Here is a 17,998-nt window from a genome sequence, read left to right on the forward strand (position 1 = left end):
ATTAAATAATTAAGATAAAATCTATTAGAGGGATTGAAGTTGAAATAAATAAAGCAAATTCTTTGAAAATAAAGCAATGCTCTGCCTAACACAGATGACTGGTTTCGATCAGATAAGTGGTGACAAACTTCCTACCAAAAATAATCCTATCAAAAAAAAACTTCCTACCAAATAAAATGGCTAAGTACCATTTTAAGAAGAATTTTCGTGTTTTGATTGATGAATGTTTAGAATAAACACCCTTTTTAGTAACATAAAGCAATGTTTTAATCAGCCAATAGGAATCCTGTGCCCAGTAGCATGTAAAAAGCTAAACATACAAAATGAAACAACTGGCCTGTTCTTTCATTGGTGAGAAAGATCTCAACAGTATTTAGAATTCTTTAATGCTACAGAAGTCAAAGTATTATGACTTTCAGCAAGTCTTGTATTGCTGTTATGACATTAGTTAGAATTTGTTTTCAAGTGCTACTGCTACTCGTATTGTAAGACAGCACATATTTTGCTTTATTCTATAGAATTATAGACATGTAGGGCCAGAAGGGACTTCAAGAGGTCATCAAGTCCAGCCCCTTGCACTGAGGCAGGACCAAGTAAACCTAGGCCATCCCTTACAGGTGTTTATCTAGCCTGGTCTTAAAATCCTCCAAAAATGGTAATTCCACAACCTCCCTTAGAAGCTTTGTCCACAACTTAACTACCCTTATAGTTAGAAAGTTTTTCCTAATATCTAACCTAAATCTCCCTTGCTGCAGATTAAACCCATTTCTTTTTGTCCTACCTTCAGTGCACATAGAGGACAATTGATCACCATACTCTTTATAACAGCCCTGAACTTATTTAAAGACTGTTACCAGGTCCCCCCTCAGTCTTCTTTTCTCAGAACTAAATATGCCCAGTTTTTTTAACCTTTCCTCACTGGTGAGGTTTTCTAAACCTTTTATCATTTTTGTTGCTGTCCTCTGGGCTCTCTTCAGTTTATCCACATCTTTCCTAAAGTGTGGCATCCAGAATTGGATAAAGTACTTGAGGTAAGGCCTCATCAGTCCCAAGTAGAGTGGGACAGTTACCTACCATGTCTTACATACGACACTCCTGTGATGCAGTTGCAAAAAAGTCTAATATCCTGTTAATATATCTCAGAATGATATTTGACTCTTTTGTAACTGCATCACATTGTTGACTCAAATTCAGTTTGTGATTCACTATAGTCTCCAGATCCTTTACAGCAGTACTACCACCTAGACAGTTATTCCCCGGTTTGTATTAATGCATTTGATTTTCCCTTCCCACTTGTCTTTATGGACTTTCATCTTGTTGATTTCAGACCAATTCTCTAATTTGTCAAGGTCATTTTGAATTCTAATCCTGACCCTCCATATGCGTCCCAGCTTTTTGTCATCCGCATATGTTATAGGCATACTCTCCACTCTGTTATCCAAGCTGTTAATGAAAATATTGAACAATACCTGACCCAGGACTGGCCCCTTGAGGATCTCACTAGATTGCCCTCCCAGTTTGACAGTGAACAATTGATACCCTCTCTGAGTACAGTCTTTCAACCAGCTGTGCACCCACCTTTATAATAATTTCATCTAGACCACATTTGCCTAGTTTGCTTACGAGAATGTCATGTAGGACTGTGTCAAAAGCCTTAAGAAAATAAAGATATATCACATCTATTGTTTCCCCTCCATTTACTAGGCTAGTAACCCTGTCAAAGAAGGAAATTAGGTTGATTTAGCATGATTTGTTCTTGACAAATCCATGTTGTTATTCCATAACACTATTATGCTCTAGGTGCTTATAAATTGATTGTTTTATAATTTGTTCCAGTATCTTTCCATGTATCGAAGTTAGATTGACTGGTATATAATTCCCCAGGTGCTCTTTGACTTTGTTCCCCTTTTTAAAGATAAGTACTCATTGTTCCTTCTCCAGTCCTCTGGGATCTCATCCATCCTCCAGGAGTGTTTGAAGAGACTTGCTAATGGTTCTGAGATTGCTTCAACTAATTCCTTTAATACCCGGCCTAGGTATTTCATCAGGCTCTAGTGACTTGAGTACACCTAACTTAGCTAAATGTTCCTTAACCTGTTCTTTCCCTATTTTGATTTGCATTCTTTCCCCCTTGTTAATTTTAATCATGTCGAGTATCTGGTAATCATTAACCTTTTTAGGTTTCAGAGTAGCAGCCGTGTTTAGTCTGTATTCGCAAAAAGAAAAGGAGTACTTGTGGCATCTTAGAGACTAACAAATTTATTTGAGCATAAGCTTTTGTGAGCTACAGCTCACTTCATCAGATGCATTCAGTGGAAAATACAGTGGGGAGATTTATATATAGAGAGAACATGAAACAATGGGTGTTACCATACACACTGTAACGAGAGTGATCTCTTAAGGTGAGCTATTACCAGCAGGAGAGGAGTGGGGAAAAACCTTTTGTAGTGATAATCAAGGTGGGCCATTTCCAGCAGTTGACAAGAACATCTGAGGAACAGTGGGGAGTGGAGGGGGGGAATAAACATGGGGAAATAGTTTTACTTTGTGTAATGACCCATCCACTCCCAGTCTCTATTCAAGCCTAAGTTAATTGTATCCAGTTTGCAAATTAATTCCAATTCAGCAGTGAAGACTGAAGCAAGATAGGCATTAAACACCTCAGCCTACTTCTTGTCGTCAATTATTAGCTCTCCTTCCCCGCTAAGCAGAGGACCTGCACTTTCCTTCATCTTTCTCTTGCTCCTAACATATTTATAGAACCTCTTCTTTTTTCCTTTTATGTCCCTTGCTAAGTGTAACTCAGTTTGTGCCTTAGCCTTTCTGTTTAGTCCCTACATGCTAGTGCTGTTCTTTTTGTACACATGTTTCCACTTTTTGTAGGATTCCTTTTTAATTTTTAGTTTATTAAATAGCCCCTGATGCAGCCAGATTGGCCTCCTACTATTGTTCCTATCTTTCCTTCAGTTTGGGATACTTTGCGGTTGTGCCTTTAATACTGTCTCCCTGAGAAACTGCCAGCACTTGTGAACTCCTTTATCCCTTAGATTTTCTTCCAAGGGGACCTTACTTACCAATTCTCTGAGTCTGTTAAAGTCTGCTTTTTTGAAGTCCATTTGTGATGGGTTCGGTCACAGAGACCCTGTTAGGACTGTCACCTGATGTGCTGAAATTACCCCTGAGCCCATTTTCCCTGCCAGCTTGGGACTCCAGAACCCTGCCTTGTTGAGCCAGACATGTTAGCCTGCTGCAACACAGACCCAGGTCTGAACCATACCCCCAAAGCTGCAGGCTTTAACTGAAAACCACTCAACAGGTTACCTATCTCCAGCACCCAGACACCTAGTTCCCAATGGGATCCAAACCCCAAATAAATCCGTTTTACTCTATATAAAGCTTATACAGGGTAAACTCATAAATTGTCCGCCCTCTATAACACTGAAAGAGAGATATGCACAGCTGTTTGCTCCCCAGGTATTACTCACTCACTCTGGGTTTATTAATAAACAAAAGTGATTTTATTAAGTATAAAAAGTAGGATTTAAGTGGTTTCAAGTAATAGCAGACAGAACAAAGTAAGTTACCGAGCAAAATAAAACAAAACACGCAAGTCTAAGCCTAATACATTAAGAAACTGAATACAGGTAAATCTCACTCTCAGAGATGTTCCAATAAGCTTCTTTCACAGACTAGACTCCTTCCTAGTCTGGGCCCAATCCTTTCCTTGTTAGTTCCAGCTCAGGTGGTAACTAGGGGATTTCTCATGACTGGCAGCGCCCTTTGTTCTGTTCCACCTCCTTTTATAGCTTTGGCCCAAGGTGGGAATCTTTTGTCTCTCTTGCTCCCTACCCCTCCTTCTAAATGGAAAAGCACCAGGTTTAAGATGGATTCCAGTATCATGTGACGTGGTCACATGTCCTGTGAGACCCCAGCCTTCATTCTTCCATGGCTGGCCCACACCTACGCAGGAAGGTCTGCAAGTAAACATAGCAATTCACAACCAATTGTCCTAGTCAATGGGAGCCATCAAGATTCCAAGCCACCATTAATGGCCCACACTTTGCATAAGTACAATAGGACTAGTAATACTTCATATTCCTAGCTTCAGGTACAAGAATGATACGTTCATACAAATAGGTTGAACACACTCAGTAGATTATAAGCTTTGTAATGATACCTTACAAGAGACCTTTTGCATAAAGCATATTCCAGTTAGATTATAATTACACTCATAGGCATATTTCCATAAAACATATGGAGTGCAACATCACACCATTATCCTTATCCTGCTGCTCTCACTCCTTCCTGTACTTAGAATAATGAAAGCTATCATTTCATGGTCACTTTCATCCAAATTGCATTCTGCCTTCTGATTTGCAATCAGTTCCTCCCTCTTGGTCAGAATCAAGTCTAAAATGGCTGTCACCCTGGTTACTTCCTCCACTTTCTGAAACAAGAAGTTGTCCCCAGTACATTCCATGAACTCACTGGAAATTGTGTTTTGATGTATTACTTTTCCAACAGATGTCTGGGTAGTTAAAGTCCCACATTAATTCCAGGGGTCTTGTGATTTAGATATTTCTGTTGTTTGTCCTAGAAATGCCTCATCCACCTTCTTTTTCTGATTTGCTGATCTCTAATAGACCCCACCACTACCATGATCCCTGCCATTTTCACTTTATAAGGCTTTAATATAATGTATATTAATTAAGCTTCCCAACCCCTTTTTGAGGAGGGTAGATATCATTCTCATTTTATATATGGGGAAATTGAGGCATAGAATTTACGACTTGACCATGGTCACAAGTTGTATTAGGGTCAGAGTTTCTGGCTCCCAGTGCTTTTAATTAGACTAGACTTCACTGATATTGTCGTAAGCATTAGATGTCTCAGCCATTTCTTAACGCACACAGTCTCCTTTGCTACATTCCCATCCCCTTTCCCTCTCTCCTCTTTCTCTTTACTCTCTCTTGTTGCTCTCTCCATAGATGAACCAATTTGAAAAGATAAAGGAAACACTTTTTCACACCATTAGCCTGTGACTCTCATTGCCACGATGTATTGTTAAGGTCAAGAGCATGGCAGTCTTTGAAAAGTGATTGGTCGTTTCTATGGATAACAAGAATACCCATATCAGAAGGGTAGCCGTGTTAGTCTGGATCTGTAAAAGCAGCAGAATCCTGTGGCACCTTATAGACTAACAGACGTATTGGAGCATAATTTTCCACTACATGCATCTGACGAAGTAGGTATTCACCTACGAAAGCTTATGCTCCAATACGTCTATTAGTCTGTAAGGTGCCACAGGACTCTTTGCCGCTTTTAAGTATACCCATAGTTATAATATTAATATTAAATATGAACAAGAGTTCTGGTTATAATAAAAACCCTTCTGATTTGGGGCATGATCCGTCATCTAGCAATTGGAGGTTAGGAGGAGGTGTTCAAAAAAGAACTAGATAAATTCATGGAGGATAGGTCCATCAATGGCTATTAGCCATGATGGGCAGGGATGGTGTCTCTAGCCTCTCTTTGCGAGAGGCTGGGAGTGGACAGCAGGGGATGGATCACTTGGTGATTGCCTGTTCTGTTCATTCCCTCTGGGGTACCTGGCATTGGCCACAGTCGGAAGACGGGATACTGGGCAAGATGGACCTTTGGTCTGACCCAGTATGGATGTTCTTATTTTCCCTGGGGACAACTTATCCCATAACTGCTACTGCAGGGTTTCTTGCACCTTCCTCTGAATCGCTCAGCATTGGACTAGATGGATCATTGGTCTGATCCAGTCTGGTAATTTTTTGGTTCCTTACGTTGTGCCAATTGGTAATGTTTGTCCTTTCAGGCCCTGGGATTGCTATAAACAGTATTAGTGTCTCCTCTACCTTCTGTGCCACAGCCTCAGAGGATGGCTACGTGCGGCTGTGGCCTCTGGATTTCTCGGCAATCTTCTTGGAGGCTGGTGAGTAGACCTTGGATCTCTCTCACTCATTCCTCACTCAGTTCTGCATTCATATCAACCTAGCCCTATGGGGCCAAAGCTTTCCTGGAGCAAAAAGGGAATGGAGCAAAAAGGGAATGCAGCCTAGGGTTCCACTACACTGCTCTTCTGATCCATTCCCAAACCTGAGCTCTTGTGAAGAGCAACAGAAATTCATTCTTAGGCTTCTCTTGTGGTGCTCTCTCAGTGGGCTAGACCCTGGTGTGGAGTAACTGCCACCTCCTGCAGTGAAAAGTTAGACAAGTCTGTACAGAATGAATCTTGGGTTTTATCTCTTCAAGAGTGTTCCTTGTTTTTCTGGAATTCTAGAGAAAGACAGGAGTCTTCTGAGTAAGGTAAACATTAGTCCTTAATGCTTATTGCATATCTGTCCAATGAAAATCTATGGGAGAAGCACAGGAGTTCTTCATCCATCCTGGAATGAAATGCAGTGATACTGAAAAATAAAGACTTTTTAGAAATGACACTGGCTTGATTATGTGGCTAGACTAAAACCTGAGAACAGTTAGTCTCAAAGCACTCAGGAAAGTACAGGACATAGAAATGAAAGTGCAGAAATAAAAGGGTGGTCACTTAGCTATAGTCTAGATGTACCACTTTTTTGCATCCTGGGATAATTTATCAACTGGTACGTCTGTTTCCCCAGAGCATGAAGGTCCAATGAGTTCTGTCAGCATCAGTCCAGATAGTCTCAAAGTTCTGTGCACCACCTCCACTGGGAACCTGGGTTACCTGGATGTACAGTCCCGGGGCTACAATACCCTCATGCGCTCTCACACTGACTCTGTTCTGGCATTCTCTGTGGATGGGCTCCGGAAGCAGATGGCTACGGTGTCCCAGGATAACACCATCCGGATCTGGGACCTTGTGTCCATGCAGCAGGTAGTATAAGCTCACTTTCTTGATGAAGATAGAGGTAGTAGAAGTCAAAACTCAGCTTTGCTGGCAGAGCTGTAAAAGGAAATCTGCACAATCTTTGCTTATTCCAACTGACTGCAGCTGGTGCTAACAACATATCTCACTTTAAAATCACTTAAATCTACCTCAAACAACAACAGATCCCTCCAGAACTACTGCATGAAGTTCAAGATTTTTCTGTGTAGTTTGGCTTTAGCTCCAAAAGTCAAATATTTAAAATACCACTTGCTTTTCTTCCTCTATTAAATATTGTAGGTTAATTTAGGCCATAATGGTGAGGTCTCTGTGGGTACGTGTACGCTGCAATAAAGCACTCATGGCTGGCCCATGTCAGCTGACCTACGCTCAGGCTGTGGGACTGTAAAATTGCATTGTAAACGTTCAGGCTCAGACTGGAGCCCAGGCTCTGAGATCCAGCAAGGGGGGAAGGTCCCCGTGCCTGGGCTTCAGCCCAAGCCCGAATGTCTACAATGCAGTTTTATAGCTCCGCAGCCCAAAAGCCCTTTGAAGTCCATAGAAAGACTCCTACTGATTTCACTGAGCTTTGGATCAGGCCCCAAGGGGTTACACAGCTTCACTGTAATGATAGGCTTGTAACAGGGAATTGGGGTATGGGGTTATCTCATTCTGCCACATACTGCTGCCAGATTTTGCATATCCCCAAGTGGTGCTTCTGTGTGTCCCTTTCCCACAGCTATATGACTTCACTGCCTCTGATGAGATGCCATGTACTGTGGCCTTTCATCCTGCACAACAGATCTTTGCATGTGGGTTCAGCAGTGGAGTGGTGAGAACCTTCAGCCTGGCTGGCTCTGATCTACTAATGGAACACAAGTACGTTTGACAAATGGATATTGTATATTCACATGTACAAATCTAAATGGTGGGAGTCATGGCAGTGATATAAGTAAGATGTCCATCCTCATGAGAGACATATCAGGAGCTAACATTAGTGTTGGGCAATAATGGAAGAGACATTCCTTAGAACTTAGCCTCTCATCAAGTGAGTTACAATGAGCTGGTTTTCAGAGAGGAAAAGCCTACTGGGGTCATGGCTGTGGGGTGTGTAGTTTTGGGTTTGTTTTAGGAGTCAGGCCTGACTGGGACTCTCCATCGTGGAGGGAGGTGGCCAAGAATAGGGGAGGCAGATCAAGCTTGTTGGGGGTCAACCAGACAGGACGCACTTGAGAACATTTTTGTTGGGGAGTGGAGGATGATCAAAAATGCATGTCAGTGTGTGGATATGCCATCCTGGAAGCTGTTGGCAACAAGAGCACTGCACTTGTTGATTAATCTCCCCCAGCACTCTTGGGAATAAAGACAACCAACCATCCTATACTACGGTAGGGGAAAAATAGGGTGGGCTTCTCACTGTCCCTGACACTGTTTCTGATCTCCTTCCTGATTCAGAGACCCCTCACTGCGCTTCACATCAGTCTGCTCTGCTTTTTTGCCCCACTGTCTCCTGTGTTTTCTGTGTTATGTAGGCAGCACCGTGGTGCAGTCACTGGTCTGACCTTCTCCCCAGATGGCAATTTGATGTTCAGTTCCTGCTCCCATGGGACTCTGGCTCTTTATAACTGTGCAGCCCAGAAGAGTCACGTCCTCAGAGTTCTGGGTAAGGGTTCTGCATCCCTCTTTCTGGTATTATCTCTAGGGCTAACAGGCTCAAAATTCCATGAAGTAATTTTCAGAGGGCAACCTATGATTCTTTTGAGACAAAAAGAAAAGGAGTACTTGTGGCACCTTAGAGACTAACCAATTTATTTGAGCATAAGCTTTCGTGAGCTACAGCTCACTTCATCGGATGCACAAAGTGGAAAACACAGTGAGGATGTTTTTATACACACAGACCATGAGAAAATGGGTGTTTATCACTTCAAAAGGTTTTCTCTCCCCCCACCCCACTCTCCTGCTGTCTAGATCTAATAGCTTATCTAAAGTGATCACTTTAGATAAGCTGTTACCAGCAGGAGAGTGGGGTGGGGGGAGAGAAAACCTTTTGCAGTGATAAACACCCATTTTTTCATGGTCTGTGTGTATAAAAACATCCTCACTGTGTTTTCCACTTTGTGCATCCGATGAAGTGAGCTGTAGCTCACGAAAGCTTATGCTCAAATAAATTGGTTAGTCTCTAAGGTGCCACAAGTACTCCTTTTCTTTTTGCGAATACAGACTAACACGGCTGCTACTCTGAAACCTTTTGAGACAAGTTAGCTGTATTTCTCTCATGCCTGTTAACACTGCTCTCACTGAGGGTCTGTTAAAACTTCCATTGTAACTCTGGTTTCCAAAGGTTTGTAACTGGATTGACGTATTTTAACGTTGCAGATGGGCTCAGATTGCATGTATATCCTCTTTCAGATTTAATGCACACTTATTTTTTAAAAAAAGTGATGGTAGAATTACAGTAGCACATAGAGGCCTCAACTGAGGTAGGGGGCCCCATTCTCTTAGGCACCATACAAACAGTGAGAGATGACACCTGCCCCAAAGAGCCTCCAATCTAAACAGGCAAGACAGACAAAAGGTGGGAGGGAAAGCAGAGGCACAGAGAGAGGATGGGACTTGTCCAGGGTCACACAACATGCCAGTGTGAGAACTGGGGATAGCAACCACAGCTTCTTGACTCTGATCTGAAGCCAATGCCTTAGCCACACTGCCTCCCTTTTTTTCCTGCCCACCCCCAGAAATAACACATGGTCTTAAATCTAGACTGGCCTTTTTCAGCAATAGGCTAAATATAGAGCAGTCATCTTGATTTTTATGATAAAAGACGTTCTTTGAGTTCATCTACTAGCTAAAAATTACTTCACTGTACTGCAGTTTTTTGCAGCCATTTATCTCTATGGATTTAAGCTGTTTAAACCCTCGCTGAGATCCATATGCAGTAACTGCTTGTCACAATCCCCTGCCTATGCTAAAAAACTACAATAAAATCCAACTTCCTCCACTGATATTGCACTGTGGTACTGTGTGCCACAAATATAATCCATTTGCTCAAATTTCCAGGCCTCCCCAAATTTGGGGCTGTTCCAGATCTTGGTGTGAATGTTCTGATTCAGATCTGTCTTTAATGTGTGTATAATATCTGTTCAAGTCTGGCACCTTCCACAGCACAGATTGATCCTTAGCACCATGCTGGGGTACTGGTTCAGTGCTGATTCAGAGAGAGGAGCACCCCCTAAAACCTTAATAGCATGAATTTTATCTCAGCTGCAGTATATAATCAGTCATTCTCCCTTTAAGCTTTCTCTCCTTCCCATTTATCTCATTTACCCTGTGTTTTGTCATATCCAGCCAATGTGGTGTCCCAAGATGCTGAGCATGGTCCCAACACTTTGGCCGTTAGTGGGGATGGACGTTTCCTCGCCTTTGTGGGCCCCTCTAAGTACACTGTGACCGTTATGGACGCCCATTCTCTAGATGAGGTAACCAGAAGGAAGTTGCCTTGATCTAAAGGGAGAATAGAGTAGGAGGGAGGGCATTCCTGGCGTGTCACACTGCAGAATGCTTTGCAGGAAAAGGAAAAGAGATTTCTTCCCAGATGGTTAGAGAACTCCATAGACTCCACCAAATAGGATCTGACATAGCCCCTTTACGCGTCCTTCGCCATGTGGAAAACACTTGATGGTCCTTGGGATATGGTTCTGATTTCCTCCTTTTTGATGCTGCTGTGGGATGGAAACACCAAATCAGGCTGTCTTCCTTCCAAAATCACATGCAGCCCTTATGGAACGAGAGGTGAAGTTGCTGAAAAGCAATAGGGAATCTTACAGCATCTGTACCTTTTTGAGGAAATGTCTTCTTGAGTAATGCACTCTTACAATGCCTGCCCAGAGCCACCACTTAATCAGGTAGCTTGAGAAGATTAAAGGGGAAAGAGAGTGAGGTACATTTTCCTCCTCCTCTAGCAGCCTCAGACAATAAAGCAGTGGGGAAAATGGTCTAAAAATATCCTCAGATTGTGTAGAAGTTCCTTAGGATTCCCTGCCATCTGGATGATTTCATTTGGAACTGTTCACTTCAGGAAGCTAGTGTTCAATAGCATCTTGTTTCACAGTTACTGAGGATAGACGTCAGCATCCTGGACTTGGACAGCACCAACTTGGACTCTGCTCTGAGAATCTGCTTCGCTCCCATGCCTGTTGGTCACCTCCTGGTGTCCACTTCCTCCAACAAGGTCCTTGTTCTTGATGCCAAAACTGGCCGCTTGGTCCGAGAGGTAAGGAATTTGTGAAGCAAATGCTCTGTGGTCTCTGGGATATCATAGAATCATAGACTTTTAGGTCAGAAGGGACCATTATGATCATCTAGTCTGACCTCCTGCACAACGCAGGCCACGGAATATCACCCACTAACTCCTGTAACAAACCCCTAACTTATGTCTGAGCTATTGAAGTCCTCAAATTGTGGTTTAAAGACTTCAAGGTGCAGAGAATCCTCCAGCAAGTGACCTGTGCCCCACGCTTCAGAGGTAGGCGAAAAACCCCCAGGGCCTCTGCCAATCTGCCCTGGGGGAAAATTACTTCCCGACCCCAAATATGGCGATCAGCTAAACCCTGAGAATGTGGGCAAGACTCACCAGCCAGACACCAAGGAAAGCATTCTCTGCAGTAACTCGGATCCCACCCTATCTAACATCCCATCACAGGCCATATCTACCGCTAATAGTCAAAGATCAATTAATTGCCAAAATTAGGCTATCCCATCATATTATCTCCTCCATAAAATTATCAAGCTTTGTCTTAAAGCCAGATATGTCTTTTGCCCCCACTGCTTCCCTTGGAAGGCTGTTCCAGAACTTCACTCCTCTGATGATTAGAAACCTTCGTCTAATTTAAAGTCTAAACTTCCTGATGGCGAGTTTATATCCATTCGTTCTTGTGTCCATATTGGTACTGAGCTTAAATAATTCTTCTCCCTCCATGGTATTTATCCCTCTGATATATTTATAGATAGCAATCATATCTCCTCTCAGCCTTCTTTCAGTTAGGCTAAACAAGACAAGCTCCTTGAGTCTCCTTTCATAAGACAGGTTTTCCATTCCTCGGATCATCCTAGTAGCCCTTCTCGTTACCCGTTGCAGTTTGAATTCATCCTTCTTAAACATGGGAGACCAAAACTGCACACAATATTCCAGATGAGGTCTCACCAGTGCCTTGTATAACGGTACTAACACCTCCTTATCTCAACTGGAAATACCTCACCTGATGCATCCCAAGACCGCATTAGCTTTTTTCACAGCCATATCACATTGGCGGCTCATAGTCATCCTGTGATCAACCAATACTCCGAGGTCCCTCTCCTCCTCTGTTACTTCCAAGTAATGCGTCCCCAGTTTATAATAGAAATTCTTGTTATTAATCCCTAAATGCATGACCTTACACTTTTCACTATTAAATTTCATCCTATTACTATTACTCCAGTTTACAAGGTCATCCAGATCTTCTCTGTATGATATCCCTCAGCTTCCACACCTCTTGACAGTGAACACATGTGGACATGGGACTCCGTGATGAAGTCCTGGCAGTCACAGGCTTCTAAGAAAAACTGAGTCACCTGATGTACATAGCTAATATGGTTATTCCCCAGATGAGGTTAAATCTGTTCTCTTCTGCTTTGCTCCCTCACACTCCTGTCACCCGGCTGAAGAGTACCACGTTTATCCAGATTCGTTGTGTCTAACAAACTTTGCAGTCTATGCATAGTTACAGAGTGATGTAGAACTGGAAGCAATCACAGACCTTCCATGTCTGGAACAGCTGGGCATCTTTGCCCCCTGTCTCCTACTGTTTGAAACTTTTTTTTTATCAGAAGAGGGCAAAAATATTCCCTTGCATAAACCCCTTTTCCTCCCATTTCCAATTGGACACCTTAGACAATCTGTCCTTATGTTTCTCTCTCTGATCAAGCTGGAAACAGCCATTTCAGCTAGCAATGATGATGTCTTGTCTTATTCACAGGTGTCTCGTGTGCACAAGCTGTCCTGTTCTTCATTGGCACTGAGCGAGGATGCCAGGTACCTGCTGACGGCCGGTGACAGGGTTGTCAAAGTGTGGGACTATCAGATGAGGTTCGACATCAACTTTCAGGTACTGGACACAAGGGAAAAATCAGTGGCACCTTACATTTTTCCACTATGAATGCCACTTAGCTGTTCTGAGCAGAAAGCAATAGTGCAGCTAACCTCCTCCACGTGGGTTTGCCAATGGCCCTCAACCTTGATTTGTCCAGTACTGATCCATGGTTCCCCGTCATAACTGTGATAGTTTTGTCCAATGGGGCATGGATGGAGAACACCAAACTCATTTCACTTAATAATAATACTTAGTATTTCTGTAGCACTTTACCATCATTAAGTAATCCTAATCACACCACTATCCAGGACATAGATAGGTAGGCGTTACGCCTTTTACAGATGGAACAACAGAGAGCAGTGAAGTGGCTTGTTCAAGGTCACACAGGAGTTGGGCAGAGTCAGGATGAGGACTCAGGTTCTTCCAGTTTCCAATCCCATGTTCATTCCTCCAGACCATTGCAACCTCATTAAAGAATGACCCCAGAACTCAGCAGTGCAGGCCTGGTGTATGCACCCTCAGGAGGTACATAAGAGAACCTCTGTTAGGTAGTTTTGGACAGAATTCCCCCATACTGTATATCCAATATGGTACGATAACTATATAGAAAAATACTAAAGAGCCTTTTCTGGGAAGGCCCTTTACCACCTTTTCTGTGCTGAGGGGAACCATGAATGGTCCTGAGAACATGCAAAGGTGTAGCAGTTGAGCATTGGAAGTACAAGACATGCCCCTCCACTCTTACTTTCTCCCAGGTATATATTGGCCACTCGGAGCCAGTGCGACAGGTGGCCTTCACCCCTGACCAACAGCACGTCATCAGCATTGGAGATGCCATCTTCCTTTGGGACTTCCTAGCTGTGTCCAGAGCAGAGTCACCCAAGGCTGAGTAAGAGCACTACAATCCTTCATCAAATCTCATTGGCTTGGGAACACTTTCCATTGTTCCCCTCTCTCTCCTGTTCTCACCCCCATTGTTGTAATTCTTGTCTCATTACCTTTCCAGCATTCATCCCTATGTTGAGTCCCTTGTGCCTCCGAGAGCTGGTGAGTTTGCCTCTTTCATTTTGTTGCACGTTCAGACACATTTTTCAAATCTGTTTTCAGGACACAGGAGAGCCTTGAATTGGTTATAAATGGATTTTTACTCTTTGGCCAAGGATGCCAGGGCGCTAAGAGCTAATTTCCTGTTAGTGCTAGGGATTAATCTGCAGTTTGAAATCTCCAACTGATTATTGTTTCCCCTTGTCACAGAGACCACTGCTGGGGAGGGCAAGGGCAAAGTGTGTCAGCCATGGGCTAGCTGATAAACTTCTTCCTCATCTCTTCTATCTCTTACTCTTCTTCCTCCTCTGCTCTGTTACCTTAATTTCTCCTGCTTTTCTCTCTCTCTGCTGTCTCTTGCTTCTCACCTCTCCCTGTCTCCCTTTTCTCTCCTCCTGAGGACAAAGGATAAGGCATCTGTAAATTACTTCATCTGGGTATGAGGAAGCTGGAGAGCTGAGCATATTGGTACTGTATTGCCATTGCCTCAGCCTGTCTTCAGAGGACATCAGAGGGAATTACCCAGTCCCCTTTTCTGTTCACAGAAACTAGCTCTGAGAAGCTAAAGGATTTTACATCCAGTGCCAATGAGATACCCCGCCAGTCAGCTCCTCTTCCATCTCTGGCCTCACCACCATGTCTGGACATCAGTTCTATCCACCAAGCAGGACGTGATGGTGAGAAGAGGAATCACCTGTAGAGAAGGGGAATTAAAGTTTCGTTGGGGAAAACTCCCTCTATAATTCAACAGTTGCCCCGGCACCTCTTCCCTCCACCTCCACTTCTTCCTGTAGGTTGAGATGAGCAGCTCTGCACCTTCCCTTCCCAGCCTAGTACTGTCTAGTAATTCTTGGTGCCACTTTTTCCCTTGCCCCCTGGTTCCATCTACTGAACTGCTGGCCAAGCATTTCCAGGGGTTCTGTGAATATCTCTGACCTTTGGTGAATGCCCACATTCTCCCCACAGGCAACAGGAAAATCCTACTTTGTTTTGTAACCTCTCTGTAACTGAAGGGTCAGCCACTCATAAAATAAACCCTGAGAAGCACAGAATAACTCTCCCCTTATTTCTACCAATGTTCCTCTGCAGATATTTTCTCTGAGTCAGATGAAGGGGAGGAAGCAGGTCTGAAAGGTAGCAGCAGAGAGGCTGCAGATGGATACAAAGACCACTCAACCCTTGTCATGGAGGAACCAGTCGAGAATGAGGAGACTCTTGTTGTGAGGCCCAAAGTGAGTCAGGAGTGTTCGAGGTCTCCCAGTCACTCAGGAAATGGTAAATCAAGGGGTGTTCTGGGCCTTTGAAGAGCTTCGCTCCTTTGGGGAGCAAATAGAGCATTCACCTGCAAGGCAGTGTGCTTCTAGTAATAAAATAAATGAGGGAAAATCCATGAAAATATAGACACAAGTGGAAAGTGTATGTTGCATTCTGTATGGTGTCTGTAGAAATACTAATGGCCTGCCATGGGTTTCTGGGAGGGATGTGATTTAAGCCACAAGATCAAATGCAGTATGCGTTCCTAGAATTCCCAGGTGATATTTTCCTTCTTTTGGATATCATTTGCCAAAAAGAATAGAGTAAGGGAAATTTGTTTTGGTCTCTGTGACCATTTGTTGTTTCTCTGTCTCCCTCCCTGGTCCATCTCCATCTGTGCTGCTGCTGCTGCTTCTAAGCACACAGGATTCCTTTCCACCATGTAACCTGTCTCTGCTTTGAAGTTGTGCTTTCTGTTAAGGCTCTCAATGTGTCTATTAATAGAAATACAACCTCAACGCTGCAGCACCTCATGGCTAGCTTCCAGAGGCATGAAGCTGCCAGGGCACAAAGCCTCAGGCAAGATCTGTCAGAGAGCTTCCGTTTAAAAGTAAGGCTTGTCTCACTATAAAGTCGTGGCTTTCTGTTTGCTTGGCTTGTCTCCTCAGGTACTGAGACCCATAGTGCACAGTGGGGTAGTACTTTGAGTTTGTGGAGTATCTGTCACCCTGACAAAATGACAGAAATAGGATATTGAATTATAGTCTGTCTTTACACCTGGTATGCTGGCATTTTCTAACCAGAGAGGAGATTGTGTAGGAAAATATGTATATGACCCTGCACCTGGTGCAGCCATTTGCACCTGGGCAGAGTGGGTGTGAATGTTATATTCTGATTGGGTCATTTTACACCCCCTTTGTACTGGTATAAATGACTGCACAAGGTGCAGGACAGTGGAGAATCCAGCCTGTGTGCGCGCCCATGTGTACACACCTCCTCAACATCCAGAAGGCTAATAGACCAGAACATTAACTGGCAAAGTTGCTCAAGATGCACCATTACCATAAGCAAAGTTAGGCTTATTTTATGTTTTGTGCTAGAACCTAGAAAGGAGACCAAGGGTCCTGAACCCCAGCACTATATCCGCCCAGATTCCTACAGGCACTTTACTCCTCGCTTCAAAGCATCTGTGCTCCCCAAGGTAAGAATTGCTGCAGTGCTAAGAGTCTGGCCAGATAAAGAGCAGGAAAGGTTGGTTTTGGTTTGGTTCTTTCCTAATGTAGCTTCCTTTTTATATCTCAGGCAGTGCAAAGGATTTTGTGAAATGCACTCCCATGTTTTAGAAACCCTTAGCATTAGTCTCACTTTCTGTTATGACCACAGATGAGTTGACTATGATCTTTCCATAAGTGGTTTTGGGTCACTTATTTTTCTGTGCACATCTGTATATTCTTTGTTCAAAAGATACTGAGAGTGCCAGAGAAGTACTTAGAGTGCTTCAGAGAGTCTGTAGGCACGTGTTTGAGAGCAGATGCCTTTCCCAGTCTGCTGTACCAACACAATTCACACCATGTAGAAAGTCCAAACTTACCCCTTCCTGGGATTCAGCTTTATTGGCAAACAAATCAATGAGAACATACATTTCAGCTCAATCCTTCTTCCCTGGTTTCGCAGCTCCTAGACTTCCTCCCTCGGGACTGCTCACTCACACTCTAGATCCCCTGTTCTGCAGAGAGCTGCTCCCACCTCCCTTATCTCCAAGTGGGGTAAATAAGCATCCCTGTCAGTGAGTCAGCAGCATCCATTTAAACCTTTCCCAGCAGCACTAGCAACTACTCCCCAGGTGGGGTGTTTTGGGGAAACACTGCCAGTCTGTTACAGGATGCTGGTATATATATGTATCTGGAAGAGCATATATGTCTAGTTTGGGTTTCACTTTTTGTATGTATAACTACAGAAATGGGTGGGCATGTGTTTGACTGTTAAACTTTGTGTGTGTGTGTGTGGTAGTTCCTGTGCAACTATTTAGAATTGAACTGACATGGAGTATCCTGACAAAAGTGGTCTTGAACCAGTGTCTGTTTTCCTTGCAGCGTGTCTTGTATCCTCCAGCTGGTAACGAGGGCCTGAAATTAAAGGCAGTCATTGGCTACAATGGGAATGGAAGGGGGAATATGGTCTGGAACCCAGACACAGGTACTCTAGGGCTTAGTCTTCAGGGAAGTGTGTGTGTGTGTATCCCAATACTTCTGTAATGGTGCATTAAATGTGCAAACGTTGCACAGTTAGACAAGTTAAATCAGGGGTTCTCAAACTGGGGGTGGGACCCCTCAGGGGGTCACAAGGTTATTAGCTGGGGGATCGCGAGCTGTCAGCCTCCACCCCAAACCCCGCTTTGCCTCCGGCATTTATAATGTTACATATATTAAAAAGTGTTTTTAATATATAAGGGGGTCGCACTCAGAGGCTTGTTATGTGAAAGGGGTCACCAGTACAAAAGTTTGAGAACTACTGAGTTAAATAGTCTTGTTGCCATCCACATGAGAGCTTCACTCTGCTGCAGTGAGTTTATTTTGTACATTAAGGGACCCTTTTTATGTTGGAGCGATACATCAGCGATACAGGCATGTTGGAGAATCCTATTAGCAAAGTAATTTCCAGCCTTTAGTTGTTCATCTCACATGATGGCAGGGAAGAGAGC

The 17,998-nt window shown here is 43.5% G+C and overlaps 1 protein-coding gene across 5 annotated transcripts in view; it reads left to right on the forward strand.

The window, feature by feature from the left end:
- Window positions 1-17,998, forward strand: part of WDR90 (WD repeat domain 90) — a 95,164-nt gene that overhangs the window by 61,217 nt on the left and 15,949 nt on the right. For 4 of the 5 annotated variants that reach the window (XM_043523551.1, XM_037910428.2, XM_037910427.2 and 1 more), the window contains 13 exons: window positions 5,846-5,962; window positions 6,648-6,883; window positions 7,614-7,753; window positions 8,407-8,537; window positions 10,220-10,350; window positions 10,983-11,144; window positions 12,886-13,014; window positions 13,755-13,888; window positions 14,006-14,046; window positions 14,589-14,720; window positions 15,133-15,318; window positions 16,398-16,498; window positions 17,391-17,493. In XM_043523551.1, the coding sequence (XP_043379486.1) occupies window positions 5,846-5,962; window positions 6,648-6,883; window positions 7,614-7,753; window positions 8,407-8,537; window positions 10,220-10,350; window positions 10,983-11,144; window positions 12,886-13,014; window positions 13,755-13,888; window positions 14,006-14,046; window positions 14,589-14,720; window positions 15,133-15,318; window positions 16,398-16,498; window positions 17,391-17,493 (1,743 nt within the window). The remainder of the gene's footprint in view (window positions 1-5,845; window positions 5,963-6,647; window positions 6,884-7,613; window positions 7,754-8,406; window positions 8,538-10,219; window positions 10,351-10,982; window positions 11,145-12,885; window positions 13,015-13,754; window positions 13,889-14,005; window positions 14,047-14,588; window positions 14,721-15,132; window positions 15,319-16,397; window positions 16,499-17,390; window positions 17,494-17,998) is intronic. The other variant, XM_037910429.2, reaches the window with a different exon arrangement.

This window comes from Chelonia mydas, chromosome 10 (genome assembly GCF_015237465.2).
Source record: "Chelonia mydas isolate rCheMyd1 chromosome 10, rCheMyd1.pri.v2, whole genome shotgun sequence".
Taxonomy (NCBI): Eukaryota; Metazoa; Chordata; order Testudines; family Cheloniidae; genus Chelonia; species Chelonia mydas.